The 18127-nt window shown below is 42.2% G+C and overlaps 1 protein-coding gene across 10 annotated transcripts in view; it reads right to left on the bottom strand.

The window, feature by feature from the left end:
* SIK3 (SIK family kinase 3) overlaps positions 1–18127 on the bottom strand; it is a 299785-nt gene that overhangs the window by 44889 nt on the left and 236769 nt on the right. For all 10 annotated transcript variants that reach the window (XR_013404311.1, XR_013404312.1, XM_077964365.1 and 7 more), the window contains 2 exons: positions 8131–8255; positions 7216–7339 (listed from right to left, as the gene is read on the bottom strand). Coding sequence is in view for 8 of the 10 variants with exons in the window: in XM_077964365.1 (XP_077820491.1) it covers positions 7216–7339; positions 8131–8255 (249 nt within the window). In the remaining 2 variants the exon portion in view is untranslated. The remainder of the gene's footprint in view (positions 1–7215; positions 7340–8130; positions 8256–18127) is intronic.

The raw sequence follows: 18127 nt of genomic DNA on the forward strand, positions 1-18127 counted from the left end.
GGCTGCATATGCTGGCTTCTGCCCATAATCCCAACACTTTGGGAGGCCAAGGTGGGAGGACTGCTTGAGGCCAAGAGTTCAAGACCAGACTGGGCAATGTAGTGAGACTCATCTCTACAAAAAATCTTTTAAAAACTCAGCTTGGCCTGGTGGCACAGGCCTGTAGTCCTAGCTACTTTGGAGCCTGAGGTAGGAGGACTGTTTGAACCCAGGAGTTTGAGGCTGCAGTGAGCTATGGTCACACCACTAGGCTCTAGCCTGGGTGACAGAGTAAGACCCTGTCACTAAAAATATAAAAATTGAAAAATTGAAATATTTTTTAAAAAGACACTGGCTGGGTGCAGTGGCTCACACTTGTAATCCCAGAACTTTAGGAGGCCGAGGTGGGCGGTCTTCTTGAGTCCAGGAGTTCAAGACCAGCCTGGGCAACATAATAAGATCCTATCTCTACAAAAAACTACAAAAATTAGCTGGGTGTGGTGTCGTGCGCCTGTAGTCCAAGCTACTCAGGAGGCTGAGGTGGGAAGATGGCTTGGGTCCGGGAGGCGGAGGCTGCAGTGAGCCAAGATCACGCCACTGCACTCCAGCCTGGGTGACAGAGTGAGATACTGTCTCAAAAAATAAAACCATTAAAAAGAGAAATTATTTTATAAACTCAAAAGCCCTAAACAAATGTAATTTCTTGATATTACTACTGATATCATGATGTGGATAAGACTGTACTCTCTAGAGGAGGTTTTGGAGTCAGCATTCTAACAACCCTATGCATTAATTCATTCAACAAATATTTACTGAGTGCCTACTAGAACTCAGGCGCCGTCCAAAGCCCTGGGAACACAGCAGTAAACAAAAACCAAATGCTTATTATGGTCAAGTGGTGATGGGAGGTGAGGAGACAATGAAGTAATGTGAGGTAGTGCTAAGTGCTATGAAGAAAAAGCAGAATTACAGAAAGAGAATGGTAAGGGTAGCCAGAACAGACCTCTCCGAGGGGACCTGTGACTACTCTCTGAGGGGAATGTATGTGTTTGGCAAGTCTGAGAAACAGCAAGGAAGGCGCTGTGACTGGAGCTCAGAACCGGAGGTGAACAGTTATAGGAAATGAGACCAAAGAAGGGGCAATGACAGCTGTGCCTTGTAGACCATAATAATAATGACTCCTTGAATTTTATTCTAAATGTAAATGAATGCCACTGGGGGCAGGGTGATTCTGATTCAGATTTAATATTTACTAAGTCCTACTACATACCAGATCCTATGGTAGGTTATCGACAGTTGTGAAAAAGACATGTTTCGTCTGTACTTTCACTAAGTTCGGTCTGGTGTGGAAGACATACAATGAAAGAAGTAATTGCAATATAAAGCTTGGTAAGCACCATGATAAGAAAAAGTTTAGAGACATGAAGAGTGAATAGAAATTATCTAGATTCTCATTTCTATCCCATCTAATTTTTTTATTCTAAATTCTACAATATAGGAGTGGGTGGAGTGGGGTGGGATAAGGAAGATATATTCTCGGCAGTGGGACATGCTCCAGAAAAAGGAACTTGTTCACGGAACGAGAAGAAAATTAGGGTGACTGGTGGGAGAGTGGGAGCTGGGGCTGAAGAGCTAGGCAGGAGTCAGGTTAGAAAGGTATTTCTATGTCATCGTTTCTGAAACAGCAGACAGGAGATCAATTTAGTAAGTCAAAATCAGCATTTTTTTTAACATGGAATAGAATAAAATATATTGGAATGCACTGTACATAGTAAGGTCTAAGTTTTGCTTTTTAAAGAAATTGTTTGTTGGCTGGGCGCAGTGGCTCATGGAGGTCAAGGAGGGAGGATCGCTTAAGGCTAGGGATTCAAGATTAGCTTGGTCAACAGAGTGAGACTCCATCTCTATAAAAAATTTTTGGCCGGGCGCGGTGGCTCAAGCCTGTAATCCCAGCACTTTGGGAGGCCAAGGCAGGCGGATCACAAGGTCAGGAGATCGAGATCATCCTGGCTAACACGGTGAAACCCCGTCTCTACTGAAAATACAAAAAAATTAGCCAGGTGTGGTGGTGGGCGCCTGTAGTCCCAGCTACTCGGGAGGCTGAGGCAGGAGAATGGCGTGAACCCAGGAGGCAGAGCTTGCAGTGAGCTTAGATCGGCCACTGCACTCCAGCCTGGGTGACAGAGCGAGACTCTGTCTCAAAAAAAAAAAAAAAAAAAGTTTTTTTAAATTAGAGGCAAGCATGATGTTGCTTGCCTCTAGTCCCAGCTACTTGGGAGGCTGAGGTGGGAGGACTGCCCGAGCCCAGGAACTGGAGGTTGCAGCAAGCTATGATCACATCACTGCACTCCAGCCTGGGCGACAGAGTGAGACTCTGTTTCAAAAAAAAAAAAAAAAAGTATTTTGTTGTCAGCCAGGGTTGTATATGCCTCTAGTCCCAGCTACTTGGGAGACTGAGGCAGGAGGGTCACCTGAGTCCAGGAGTTCAAGTTCAGCCTGGACAAAATAGCAAGACCCCATCTCTAACATCAAGCAAACAAATCTTTTGTTCATTTGTATCTATATATGTGTGTTCTGGGTCACAGTATAAAATGTACTTTTTTTTTTATCATAGCCAAAAATGTTTGTAAGTCAATGCTTTGCCACCTTATGGAGTAAACTTTACCTTAGAGGCAATGGTAAACCACTGAAAAGTTTCAGGCTAGAAAACGATATAATCAGATTTGTATGTTTAAGTAAGAGAGAGAGAGAGAGAGAGAGAGAGAGAGAGCGTATGTGTATGTGTGTGTGTGGTATGTTTTATTTATTTTTATGTTTGTGTTCTGGAAAGATTACTCATGTAGCAAAGTTGACAATGGGGTAGAGGGGGATAAGACTGGAGCCAGGAATCCATATAATCGGCTACTGTTTAATTGAGGCAAGGGAAGATGATAATATGGTCTTAGAAGTGGCTACAGGAATGGAGGGTTGAATCGACAGGATTTGGTAACTGATCAGCTGTGGCAATGGTGAGAGAGAAAGCATCGAGGCTTGTGTTGGCCTTGGTCAGATGGTGATGCTATTCACTAAGGCAGCAAATACAGAATAGAGCAAATCTAGGGAGGGAGAAGTTCAGTTCATTTCTGAAGATGTCTCCATTGATCTGACTTCAAGACATGAAAGTGAAGACAATGGTTAGCAAATACTTGGATATGTAGCCCTAGATCCAAGAGGAGAGGGCCAGGCCAAAAAGTTAATTGAGGACTGATCACCACAGTGATCAATGAAGCTATGGCAGTAAATAAGATGGCTCCAGAAAGATCCTGTAAAGATGAAAAGATCTAAAGGATGAGCAGAGAAAAATACGTCTGGCAGAGAAGACCGAGAAGGTGTTCCCAGAGGACAGGAGGAAAACTGGAGAATACGGCGTCTCAGAAGCAATGAGAAAAAGTGTTTTAAAATGTAATGAGTGACTCAACAATAAGAAAATAAACAACCTGAATTTTAAAATGACCAAAAGACCTGAAGAGACACCTCAACAAAGATACGGAGATGGCAATAAGCATAAGAAAAGATGCTCATCCTCATACATCATTAGAGAATTATAAATGAAAATAACAATGAAGCACCACTATATACCTATTAGAGTGGCCAAAATCCAAAATGCTGACACCACCAAATGCTGACAAGGATGTGGTGCAGCAGAAGCTCTCTCACTGCTGGCAGGAACGCAAAATAGCATAGCCACTTTGGAAGACAGTTTGGCAGTTTCCTATAAAACTATCCATGTTCTTACCATATGATCTAGGAACTGTGCTCCTTAGTATTTACCCAAATGAGTTAAAAATTTCTGTCCACACAAAAACCTGCACAAGGATGTTACAGTAGCTTTATTCATAACTGTCAAAATTTGGAAGCAACCAAGATGTCATCAGTAGGTGAAAGGATAAAGGGTGGTACACCCAGGCAATGAAATATTATTCAGTGCTAAAAAGAAACCGGCTCTCAAGTCATGAAGAGACATGGAGGAACCTTATTACATATTACTATTTGAAAAACACCAATCTGAAAAGGCTACATGCTGTATGTTTCCAACCATATGACATTCTGGAAAAGGAAAAACTTGTGGAGACAGTGAAAGGATCAGTGGTTGCAGGGGGTTAGGGAGAAATGGATAAACAGGCAGAGCACAGAGGATTTGGGGGGAAGTGAAACAATTTTATATGATATTATAGTGGTGAAAACATGTCACTATACATTTGTCAAAACCCACAGAATGTATAACACTGAGAGAAAACCCTAATGTAAGCTATGGACTTTGGGTGATAATGTGTCCATGCATGTTCATTGATTGTTAACAAATGTACCACTCTGGTGGGGCACATCTGATAATGACAGGGGCCGGCAGGGGAGGTAGGCAGGACAGCACAGAGGGTACATGGAAACTGTGTACCTTCCACTCAATATTGCTGTGAATGTAAAAGTGCTCTAAAATATAACTAAAGAGGCAGGGTGCAGTAGCTCACACCAGTAGTCCCAGCACTTTGGGAGATTAAGGCAGGCAGATCACCTGACCTCAGGAGTTTGAGACCAGCCTGGACAACATGGCAAAACTCCATCTCTACCACAAAAAAAAAAAAAAAAAAAAATTAGGCGTAGTGGTGTGTGGTATGAGCCATGATCACACTACTGCACTCCAACCTGAGCAACAGAGCAAGACACAGTCTCAAAAAAGGAAAGAAGGGAGGGAGGGAGGGAGGAAGGGAGAGAGGGAGGAAGGGGAGAGGTGAAGTGTTAATCACTGCTGGGCAGTGATTAAGAAAAAGACTAAGGATATGCAGTTGATCAATAATGAGATCACTGGTGACCCTGGGCAGAGCAATACTGGATCACTTCTCTGCTTCCTTTTATAGTAAACTGGAAAGAGTGTGTCTACTTCCTTTGTCTATTTTCCTTCTATTCCTTTTTTGTTGCAACCACGTGATTAAGCTTTCGCTCCTGTTCCTCTGCCAAAAGTGTACTTCAGAATCATTAATGATCTAGGAAGGCGAGGGTGTGGGGGGATAAAAAAGAAACAAAATCATTCATGATCTCCACATTTCTAAATGCAACATTCAGTTCTCGGTCCTCTTACCTGACTTGGCAGCAGCACTGACCCCCACAGCTCCTCACTCCCTCCTCCCTCCTCCTGGGAACGTTTCTTCACTTGTCTCCTAGGACAGCAGGCCCTCTGGCTTACCTCACCAGCAACTCTCATGATCCCTCTTCACCTGCCTGTTCTCTAAATATCGGTATGTTCCAGAGTTTAATCCGTGGACCTCTTCTCTTCTCTGTAACCACTCTCTAAAAACTGAGCTCATCTCATGGCTTTAACTATTATCTATACACTGGGGATTCCAAACATACATCCCCAATCCAGATCTCTCTCCTAAATGCAACTGCCTATTCAATATCTCAACTCTGATGTCTAATGTGCACCTCAAACATGACATGTCTAAAACATCTCTCCAAAATGTAAGTATTATTCTCCAGTCATTCCCATCTCAGTTAGCAGTAAATCCATCCTTCCAGTTGCTCAGGACAGAAACTCTGGAGTCTTTCTTTCATATCGAATCTAACACTAAATGTTACTGGAGCCAAACTACCTGGGTTCAAATTCTACTTCAGTCACTTGGAAGCTGTGTTATCTTGGGAAAATTGCCTAATCTCTCCTGGCTTCAGTTTTATCACCAGTAAAACAGAGACAATAATCTTATGTATCTCATAGGTTGTTAAAATAATTGAGTTAATGCTTGCGAAGTGCTTTGAACAGTGGCTGCCACACATGGTATGTAGCATCTCTTGAATCTGATCACTTCCTACCATCTCCACCTTGATACCCCAGACTGGGAACCAGCCACCAATATCTCTCATCTGGACTACTGTAAAAGTCTCCTCCTGAATGGTGTCCCTCCTTTAGCCTTTGTACCTTTCAGCCTACTGGCAACACAGCAGCCAAAGTGATCTTTTTTAAGCAAAAGTCACTGCAAAATTTTTCAGCGTTTTTGTATGTTTGAAATTTTTCATCATAAAATTTGGAAAAAACAAAAGTCAGATTACATCACGCCTGTCAAAACCCTCCAATCCTGTACACTTCAGTCAGACGAAAATCTAAAGTCTTTACACTAACTAGGCCCTAAAATTAAGTTTCCTCTTACCTCTCTGACCTCATCTCTCTTCCTCATCTCTCATCGCTCCTTCCTTCCAGGGACGCAGGCCTCCTTCCCGTTCCTTCCCATGCAGCCATGCTCCCTGCCCTCGGCCTCTGCGCTGATCCCTCAACAGCCGGGGGGGTGCTCTTCCCCGGACTGTACAGCATTCACCCTCACCTTCTTTCAGGCTTTGCTGAAAGGTCACTTCCTCCACCAACCACTATCCTAACTCCTTCTCTATTTTACTTTTCTCACAACATTTAGCATCATCTTCTATACTATGAAGTTATCAGTTGGAAGGAGACAAGTTAAATCTACTCCAAGTGCAATTACCATGGGCTTCTACTTTGTTGTCAACCCAGTAGACATATGTTCTTCCTTAAGATGAAAACAGATGATTAAGCAAAACTAATGGCTTTTTGCATTGTCTCTAAAATGTTCCCTTCTTATGTGCAAATAAATGGTGATAAAATGCTGTTAATTCTGCGTATCTTGTATCTATTTTCAGTGTTAAATTTTTCCAAGACCTGCCTACCTTACTGCCCACTTATTAAATAAATTTTTAAAAATTTGATTCTGAAGGACAAAGAGCACAGAAGTAGGAAATGAAGCAGTGGCAAGACTAAGATGCAAAGCCTACTTTATCCTTGGCATTTAAAACCACATTGCAATGAGAACCCAATAAGTGGAAATATCCTGGAAAAGGGTAGAAAGACAGAAGTGAAACAAAAACATTTATTGCATTACTGCTATGCCATGGGCCTACTGAATCTTCACATACATTATCTCATTTAATCCTTACAGTAATAGCAGCCCTCACAAAACTCTCAGCCAATGTATAGATGAGGAAACTAAAGCTGAGACAGACTTAGGGCCCAGATCCAAACCCAGGCAGGGCTATCTGATGCCAGAACCTTGCCTCCTGGAGGCATCAGGTCAGCAAGCTGGAGTTAAAAAAGATTGTAAGTGGGGCATTTATACTCTATCGCTAAATTCCTGGGATAACTCCTCAGTGGGTCTAACTTTCATGAACTCATTCATAGCTGGGTGCTAGCGACTCCCTTACCTGTGGACATAAAAAATGGGATGCGGAACTTTCCACTCAGCACGCGGGCCCGCAGGTTCTGCAGTGTGCTTCCATCAAACGGCAGGGCACCGCACACAAGCACATAGAGGACAACTCCAAGGCTCTGCATCCCAAACAGACAGGATGTACAATTAATCGCATCGGGGAAACAAACACGACCACTGTAGTGTGTGTATACAGATGATGGTGAGTCATGCATACGATTACGGAACAAACTTCTTCTTCTATCTTAGAACAGTTAACAATTTTCTTTGCTTCTAGGCATTAATTTAGGGTAACATCCAAATTTTTCTCAGTACTCATTCTCCAGGGATAAGGTAAATGGTCACAGTAGAAAGAATCTCTGTTCTTGGCAAGGGCCTCCAAGCTGACCCTTGGGGATGCAAAGGGGAAATTTGAAATCTGTGGCTCAGTCCACAAGGTAAGTATTGGAGAAAAGACTTTGCACAAGTAGGCAGGGTGCAGTGGCTCATCCCTATAATCCCAGCACTTTGGGAGGCCAAGGCGGGAGGATCACCTGAGGTCAGGAGTTTGAGACTAGCCTGGCCAACATGGTGAAACCCTGTCTCTACTAAAAATACAAAAATTAGCCAAGTGTGGTGGCATGTGCCTGTCATCCCAGCTACTTGGGAGGCTGAGGCAGGAGAATCACTTGAACCTGCGAGGTGGAGGTTGCAGTGAGCCAAGATCGTGCTGCTGTTCTGCAGCCTGGGTGACAGAGTGAGACTGTTTCCAAAAAAAAAAAAAAGACTTTGCACAGGAATTGGGACTTGAAAGAACAGGTGACCAGGATCTCAATTCATGTGCATGATTATGTATCCTTCAGCATGCGAACAGCTGTCATCAACCAAGGGTAGCTAATGCTGTGGGGTGTAAGCGAAGGCAATTCCTTACCCAGATGTCCACTTTGGGCCCATCATATTCTTTTCCTTCAAAGAGTTCAGGTGCAGCATAGGGAGGGCTGCCACACCAGGTCTTCAGCAGCTGCCCAGGAGTGAAGAGGTTACTGAAACCAAAATCTAGAAAGGCAAATGGACATAATTCATATTATTGTTAACCTTTTTATTGTAACTGAGCAAACACTAGTCTCTAGTTACTAAAGATTCCCAATCATTAAGTCTGAATATTAAATGCAAAAAGAGAACATTTAGAAACCACATAGCTAGACACTTAAAACAATAATAGTGAAACAAAGATACAGATGAGCTGAAATACAAAGACAAACATGATCAGTTTATGTCAGCAGAAATAGTACTGCTCCCTTTGTAAACCGAGGCAGAATAAAGCGAGTGGTACTTGTTCTTTTAAGAATGCAAATGAGGCCGGGTGCGGTGGCTCATGCCTGTAATCCCATCACTTTGGGAGGCCGAGGTGGGCAGATCATGAGGTCAGGAGATCATCCTGACCAACATGGTGAAACCCCGTCTCTACTAAAATACAAAAAATTAGCCGGGTGTAGTGGTGTGCACCTGTAGTCCTAGCTACTCGGGAGGCTGAGGCAGGGGAATTGCTTGAACTCAGGAGGTGGAGGTTGCAGTGAGCCGAGATGGTGCCACTGCACTCCAGCCTGGCGACAGAGTGAGACTGTCTCAAAATAAATAAATAAATAAATAAATAAATAAATGCAAATGAAACTGGATGATGTTAAGATCACATTAGAATCAGGAAACACATGTAAGCCTACTCAGCTGGACCCAGAATTTTTATGTTATTTTTACTTCTTATGACAAACACATCTATGACCATTTAAAAATTAGAAAAAGTGACATTATTATAATTAAGTAGTTTATTCAAAAGGAAGAATATGCAACTTATTTACAAACTGAAGCAAGAATGCTTACATTTTAACTTTCCTTGTGCTTCAATTTCCCTCCCTTCTTCTCTCTCTCTTCTACTGCTATAAGAGGCAGCAGATGGGAGGCAGCAGGGATGAGTCTTTGGGAGCTACAGTAAGACAATGAGCAAGGATGGCCGGCCAAAGGATTGAGGCTTTGGTGTAGAAATGCTTTTATGTATGTATGTATACCCACGTGACAGGCTAGAAATCCCTCACGCCCCAGGGACACTATGCTCCCTGCAATCCCAGCATCTGAAAATGTTAAGCACCCATCTACTCTCTGAAACTCGTCCCTCTTTTTTTTTTTTTTTTTTTGAGACGGAGTCTCGCTGTGTCTCCCAGGCTGGAGTGCAGTGGCCGGATCTCGGCTCACTGCAAGCTCCGCCTCCCGGGTTCACGCCATTCTCCCGCCTCAGCCTCCCAAGTAGCTGAGACTACAGGCGCCCGCCACCACGCCCGGCTAGTTTTTTGTATTTTTTTTTTTAGTAGAGACGGGGTTTCACCATGTTAGCCAGGATAGTCTCGATCTCCTGACCTCGTGATCCACCCGCCTCGGCCTCCCAAAGTGCTGGGATTACAGGCTTGAGCCACCGCGCCCGGCCTGAAACTCGTCCCTCTTTTCTGGTTTTACTCCTGTTGACAACTCTCCTTTTGCTATTTGCTTTCCTTCTTTCTACCTTCTACAGAAGGGGTTTTTCAGCAGGCTCTGGTGATTTTAATAAACTGCCTCTCCTTGCTCTATGTTTTCTCAGGGCTAACTCTTTTAATCTCACCACTTCCACCAGCATTTGTTTGGGGATAATTCCCCAAATTTATACGTCTGGCCCTGGTACCACTCTTTAAGTTCCTGGCATGAATCCCCAATACTTGCTTGGGAAGAAATACCTCAAACCCACCATTTTCCAAAGTCATACCTGCGCTTTCAGTGCTTCTACCCTCATTAGTGACATCACCACCTGTGTTACTAGAAACACTGGAGTCATCTTCAAGTCCTTTCTCCCTCTTGTTTCCCATTTCAAGCTGGTAATAAAACTCTTACTGCTTCAACTCCGTGTGTCTTGAATCCACCTCCTCTTTTCTATTTCCTCTTCTACCCCTGCAGTTCATACTCTTATCATCCCTAGGTTAGACTGATGCTACTGCTTACTTCCTGTCTATTTCATTTTCCCCTAAGCCATCCTTTCATAGCACAAAGTTACACAAACCAGATCCTGTTACCTCCTCGCTCAAAAACATGGGCTGGCTCCCTTCTGCTTACAGAACAGTCTTCATCTCAGCACCATCATTTAAGGTTCTTCACAACCCAGCTCCATCCCATCTTTCCTATTTATCCCTGGCCATGCTAGTCACTAGACTATTCACATCCTGTGTTTACGTGCCTTCCATATGCTATTTCCTCTCTGTGCCATGCCTTTTCCTTTCTTTTCCATCTTTAATGTATCACTCATTTTCAAGGCCCGGTCAAATATGACTTCCTGTATGAAGGCTTAACTGATTTAAACCAGAAAACACCATGTCAATGGCCTCCTCCTCTGTGCTTCCACAGCCTTTTGCTTATGCCTCTACATCCCATTAGTGCTCTGCCATATATATATATATATATATATATATTTTTTTTTTTTTTTTTTTTTTTGAGATGGAGTTTCACTCTTGTTGCCCAGGCTAGAGTACAATGGCGCAATCTTGGCTCACCGCAACCTCCACCTCCCAGGTTCAAGCGATTCTCCTGCCTCAGCCTCCCAAGTAGCTGGGATTACAGGTATGTGCCACCACGCCTGGCTAATTTTTGTATTTTTAGTATAAACGGGGTTTCTCCATGTTGGTCAGGCTGGTCTTGAACTCCCAACCTCAGGTGATCCACCCACTTGGCCTCCCAAAGTGCTGGGATTACAAGTGTGAGCCACTGTGCCCAGCCTCTGCCTTATATTATACTTAATTGTATTGTGCGTTCATACCCTCCACTAATTAGTAAATGGAGGAGATATCGTTTTATTTATCCTAGTCACTACACAGTGGTTCTAATATATAGCAGAGACTCAAGAAAGCGTCACGCAATTAAACTGCAATAAAATCACTGGGCCAATCCTCTCGTCACCTCCTGACTACTGGAGACTTCTCAAACTGACAATGGCAGCTGGCCAGCAACGAGAGCCTCTGCCTCCTAGCTGTCCCTCCCAAGGTTCTAAAATTAACTTAATGATCATAAGGGGTGTGGCAGTCAGGACCACAAATAGAATCATTATAGCTTCTTCTATGAGAAGATGAATACTCTCATTCATTAATAGAAATAAATAATACTTCTTCTGTGAAGTCCTCCTGGATCCCCTACAAGAAATGTCCCCTATCTACTCTGTTTGTACTTTCCCTTTATTATTTGAATACATATATAATGTATTCTTCTAGCTCCTGAAAAACACTCTCTCGTAAAGATCCACCCTTTCTCTCTAGTTCCTTAAGGACACCTTATTCTTCTCTCTTTCACAGTATCTAACAGTGTTTAACACAGTGGGCACTTAATGTTGACTATGAACGAAACTGCATTTAACGCTCTACAACTAACCTACAACTTTTGAAACACTGTAACTTGGCCGGGCGCGGTGGCTCACGCCTGTAATCCCAGCACTTTGGGAGGCCAAGATAGGCGGATCACGAGGTCAGGAGATCGAGACCATCCTGGCTAACACGGTGAAACCCCGTCTCTACTAAAAATACAAAAATTAGCCGGGCGCGGTGGCAGGTGCCTGTAGTCCCAGCCACACAGGAGGCTGAGGCAGGAGAATGGCGTGAACCCGGGAGGCGGAGCTTGCAGTGAGTGGAGATTGTACCACCGCACTCCAGCCTGGGCGACAGAGCAAGACTCCATCTCAAAAAAAAAAAAAAAAAAAAAAAAAAAAAGAAACACTGCAACTTTCACTTACAAATTAAAGTCGCACACACTGGTCACTGTTAAGATTTTTTTCTTAGCAGAGTGGCTACAGGTTGCTAAAAATCCCAGCAACTGAGATTCGGCAAAGTTGATGTCTCTGGGAATTATCCAGAAAGAAGTTCCTTAAGTTTGCAAAAATAAAAGATAGAAAAAAGATCCTTAGGTTTGCAAAAACCTTCACCAGGTCCTTTTCCATGATCAGCCTTCCTCTTCTCCACAGTGCAGAGGAGAAATGCGAATATTTCTGTTCTGCCTGGAGGATTCTGGCACTGGAATGACTGGATAACAAATTCTAGAAGAATCATGGAGTTTTTTGTTTGTGTTTTCAACGGAGCATGCAACAGGCTAAGCAATGAATTTAAACCAGCTGAATTTAAATTTTCCTATAAGCAGATAACATGTACAGATTTCTCATTTTGAACCACTAATGTTTAGTAACCTTTCTGGCATTTTACTTTGCCAGGGAGGTGAAGGCACAAACCTCATAGCGTGAGCTTGTTATTTTATCTACAAAACAGGAAATTGTTACAAAGAAAACAATATCAAAGGGAACCAGTTTCAGCAATGTCTGCAGGCTTAGACTGCTAATAGTTACAAGGATTTTATGAGAGAAATCAGTATATGAGAATGAATATTAGGGCCAGACAACTAGAGAGGGCCACATCTGCAGAAGCACCTGCTTCCACTATGTTACATCCAAACAGCTGGCTTCAACAGCTAGACCCAACGACCAAACGCAAGATTTCTTAAGATTCAACAACAACCAAATACTACTGGCTTGCTCTCATCTCCTATTATGCACCAAACAAAATCCTCTAGTCTCAGAAACCTGTCGAGAGGGCTCCTATAGTCATTCCAAGTATTGTTACTCCCAACTCTAAGGTGTACATTCAAGCAAAATCTTGCTATTCCCTGCCTACAAGACACCTTTTACCCCCCAATTATGGGCAGATTCCTTTAGTTACTGAGCCTGCGGTATCCTAATTCTTTCTTTAAGGTACCAAACCTAACAGGATCTGATCCACTTTCCCTTTTCAATATACATATTATTATAAATTGATGATTTCATTGAAAGCATATGGCTGTCTTCTCTTCCCTAGCAGTGGCTGTTTACTAGTATTTCACATTAATCTTCACTACTGCTAGGCATCTTGTAAGTTAAAATTCTGGCTAATTTGCTGCCCATTCAGCTATAACATAACTTATTTTCTGAACATTTAAATTATCCATGTGGGAAAGCCTCAAATTATTACCATGTACTAAATCTGGAAGTCATTTTGAAAATTCAGTGCCTTCCAATCAATACTTCTGGGACTGAATAACTGGGATGGGAGAATACCTCCTCTTCACTCTCTTAGTTGCTTACCTTTGGGGACATTTTGCTACACATTTTAAGAGGAATGGAAGGAAAAAATACAGTTAAAACAAACTAGTCTATTTTAGGTTTTGTTGATAGTTTAGCAATGTACTAGGGGAATGCTGGGGTGTGTGGTAGGAAATGGAGGTGGGGAACAGATAGACATGGAACAGAATCACTAAGAGTTTTGCTGTTTTTAGTTATCTACATGTATAAACGACTGGAAAAAAACTGAAAGATCATCCAAGTTGGAGGAAAAAAATTCTCATAACAATTCAAGCAATGAGTAAAAAAGAATGAGGAAGAATTCTCACTGGCTTAAGTCAGAAATGCCAAAGAAAAAGGTAAAGGAAAACTTTTTTTTGTTTTTTTTTGAGATGGAGTCTTGCTCTGTTTCCCAGGCGGGAGTGCAGTGGCACAATCAGAGCTCACTGAAGCCTGTAACTCCTGGGCTCAAGCCATCTTCCTGCCTCAGCCTCCTAAATAGCTGGGACTATGGGCAAATACCACCATGCCTAGCTATTTAAAAAAAAAAAATTGTAGTGATGGGGGTCTTGCTATGTTGTCCAGGCTGGTCTCAAATTCCTGGGCTCAAGTGATCCTCCCACCTAGGCCTTCCTAAGTGCCAGGATTACAAGCAACAGCCACTGCACCAAGCCAAGAAAAGCTTTAGAGCTTAAGTTTGATCTGAACTTGAACCTAGAAAACCATTTCTATTTAATGGGCTTGTTCATCTTATTTTGGCTCTGGAGCTGTTCTAATTCACAATGTCTTTCATTATTTACTAAAGCTTCTTATTCTTAATGTCTCTTTTATAAGTCTCTAAATAAGTTCCTCCATTTCCTTTACTCTATGTAACATGTATTTATGGAACCCTTCCAATGGGTATAGCAATGTGTTCGTTCTTCTAACAAACCAAAGGCATAAAAGATAGTTCTAGGGAAAGGCTCAAAGGAAGCAGAACTGGGTTGAATGGCCAGGATCTGGAGAGGCAATGAAGGAAGGTGGAAAGGGTGCTCTGAATGGCAGTCAGGAGGGAGCACGGCAAGGGCAGAACACTTAGAATTAACTTGCTAAGTTCAAGTGACAAGCAAGACACTGCCCTGGGTACAATAAAGGATTTGTAGGGGCATATGGCAAGAAACACAGTAGCATTAGGCCAGATAAAATACAGCTTCAAATGACAGAATGAAGACCTCGGACTTGGTCCTGTGAACCGTTACTATTTTTTCTTTCCTTCTTTTTTCCCCCACATTTAAGAATTTTATTAGACTTCAGATACAAAATGTGATTATGAATTTATTATAACCTTTGGCTCATGACACTCTCCATGCTCCACTCATTTACTGCTTTTATTTAAATTGTTTTTTCCCTACAGCCTTGAGATAAGGAATATGAAATATATTACTTCATATTCTTTTTTTTTTTGAGACAGAGTCTCGCTCTGCCGCCCAGGCTGGAGTGCAGTGGCCGGATCTCAGCTCACTGCAAGCTCCGCCTCCCGGGTTCACGCCATTCTCCTGCCTCAGCCTCCCGAGTAGCTGGAACTACAGGCGCCGCCACCTCGCCCGGCTAGTTTTTTGTATTTTTTAAAGTAGAGACGGGGTTTCACCGTGTCAGCCAGGATGGTCTCGATCTCCTGACCTCGTGATCCGCCCGTCTCGGCCTCCCAAAGTGCTGGGATTACAGGCTTGAGCCACCGCGCCCGGCCTTACTTCATATTCTTAATGTCTCTTTTATAAGTCTCTCATAAAATATTCTCTTATAAAATGTTCTTTCTTTTTTCTTTCTAATTTTTAAATTTTAAAATATAGAATAAAATAGAGACAGGGTCTCGCTATGTTGCCCAGGCTGGTCTCAAACTTCTGAGCTCAAATGATCCTCTCACCTGGGCCTCCCAAAGTGCTGGGATTGCAGGCATGAGCCACTGCACCTGGCCATAACGTATTTCTTATATTTCATATTCCATACAATTCACCCATTTAAAGTGTAATGCTCAGTGGCTTTAAGTACAGTCACAGAGTTGTGCAACCATTACCACAATCAATTTTAGAACATTTTCCACCATGTAAGGAAAAGACAGTGAAAAACCAAAGAAGAAATTTTAGAACATTTTCATCACCCCAAAAAGAAAACCTGTACTAATTAGGAGTTACTCCACAACACCCTTCAAGTCTCTCACCAATTGCCCAGCCCTAGGCTTTCTACTTTCTGTCTCTATGGACTTGTCTATCTTGAACATTTCACATAAATGGATTCATACAATATATAAGCTTTAGTGTTTGGCTTCTTTCGCTGAGCATAATGTTTTGGAGCTTCATCCATGTTGTTGCATGTGTCAGCACTTCAGTCTATTTTACTGCTGAATAACATCCACGGTATGGACATTCCACATTTCATGTATCCATTCATCGGCTGGTGAACATTCAGGTTGTTTCCATTTTGTAGTGACTACAAATAATACTGCTATGAACATTTATGTGAGTTTCTGTGTGGCCATATGGTTTCATTTCTCTTGGATACGTACCCGGGAGTGGAACTGCTGGGTCATATGGTAACTCTGTTTAATTTTTTTTTTTTCTGTTTTTTGAGATGGAGTCTCGCTAAGTTGCCCAGGCTGGAGTGCAGTGGCCGGATCTCAGCTCACTGCAAGCTCCGCCTCCCGGGTTTACGCCATTCTCCTGCCTCAGCCTCCCGAGTAGCTGGGACTACAGGCGCCCGCCACCTCGCCCGGCTAGTTTTTTTGTATTTTTTAGTAGAGACGGGGTTTCACCTGGTTAGCCAGGGTGGTCTCGATCTCCTGACTTCGTGATCCGCCCGTCTCGGCCTCCCAAAGTGCTGGGATTACAGGCTTGAGCCACCGCGCCCGGCCTGTTTAACTTTTTAGGAAGGATCCAGACTGCTATCCAAAGTGGCTGTACCATTATACATCCCTACCAGCAATATACAAGGATTCCAATTTCTCCACATCTTTGCCAACACTTATTGTCTTTATTATTATTACTTATTAAATTGTTAATTCAGCTATCCCAGTAGATGTGAAATGGTATCTTACTGTGGTTTTCATTTACATTTCCCTGATGGCCAATAAGGTTGGGCATCTTTTTGTGTGCTTTTCAGTCACTTGTATATCTGCTTTGGAGAAATGTCTATTAAAATCTTTTGCACAGTTTAAAATTGGGTTATCTTATTATTGAGTTGTGAGTGTTCCTTATACATTCTGTATACAAATCTCTTATTAGATATATGATTTGCAAATATTTTCTCCCATTCTGTGGATTTTCATTATCTTGATGATGTCCTTTGATGCACAAAAGTTTTAAATGTTGATGAGGTCCAATTTATCTATATTTCCTTTTGTCACTTGCGCTTTTGGTGTGAATATAAAGGAACAGTAAAACACAGTTCTTTCTGAAGAGGTTTGAGAGCCACTCTTACAGGCAATAAAGAGTTGCCAGAACTTCTGGAGCAGGCAGGTGATGTGGTAAAATAAACTAGAAAGCAAGATTAGGTTAGGTGTGAGATGAATATTGAAGGCTGTGATCAGGTGAGATAGTGAAAATGAGAAATACAATTCAAAAGAGGTTTTGAAAAGAGTGGACAGTACTCGATAACAAACAGAATACATGGGATGAGAAAGAAGTAGTAGAGAATATGGCCCTGAAGTGTCTGAGCAGATGACAGACTTAAGCAAAGCAGAAGATGGGAAGTTTGGGAAGAAAAAAAATTACTTTTTCTTTATGTCCTGACTTTGAGAAGGTGATCAGAAATTTAAGTGAAGATAATCTGAGAAACTGAATTATAGTAATAAATGGATAAAATATTTTTGAAAAAAAAGTCGAGAAAAGGGAAGGATGAGAATTAAAGCTTCGAAAACACTCAGAGGTACTTCCTATTCCCTAGGTGGAAGAAGAGAAAGAGGATGCAGCAAAAAGGAGAGAGAAAGTGTGGTTAAAGGAAAAAAGTCAGGAAAATGTAACAAGGAAACTGAGAGAGGAGAACAGCATTCCACAGAAGAAAAAGGTGGCTTACAGCATCCATATTCATCTCATTCAAGTGTTACGTAACTTTGATCGGAGGGAAAACAAATGATGACATAATTACTCCCGATGAGATATGGTATCATTTTCCCCTCAGAATTTTTGTTTATTTGTTTGTTGTAAAGACAGCCTAAGTCACAGAAATGCACTACAAATATAATTCAGATCCATTCAGAGTTATCTAAAATGTCAAGCTGTGAATAAAATTAGGCACTTCTTACCAAGATTGATGACAACCAATAGATACAAATCCTAAGTTATATACAAATACATTCAGGGTACTTAGAAATGAAAGTCGTGGCCATGCAGGTGAGTGGCAAGAGCCCTGGAGCCCGGTATCCCAGGAAGACCTGGAACTGGACTGTCCTTGACTCATCTCTTCAGTGCAACACTTTTCCTATTTGTGCTGCACTGTGGAGTATTAAACAGATGTTTTTCAAAGGACTCTCTGTTGAGTGCTGTGCTAGAGCACCTTGTATTTATTACCTCACTGAGATGAGCATTATTTTTGTTTTATGCCTGAGATGTGAGGTTCAGAAGTTAAGTAACATTCCCAAGTACAAAGGTTAAAGAAAAGTTAGTACGAACCAGATCCAGCCTATAATGTCAGTTCTCAGTGCCCTCAAAGTCCAGGCCCACATTGTACTTTCAGCATCATGTATGTGTTTATGTTTAAGTTCATGTACATCCCGTAATTGTTTTTATTGAAATTTGCAAATCTGCCAGGCAGT

This window comes from Macaca mulatta, chromosome 14, assembly GCF_049350105.2.
Source record: "Macaca mulatta isolate MMU2019108-1 chromosome 14, T2T-MMU8v2.0, whole genome shotgun sequence".
Taxonomy (NCBI): domain Eukaryota; kingdom Metazoa; phylum Chordata; class Mammalia; order Primates; family Cercopithecidae; genus Macaca; species Macaca mulatta.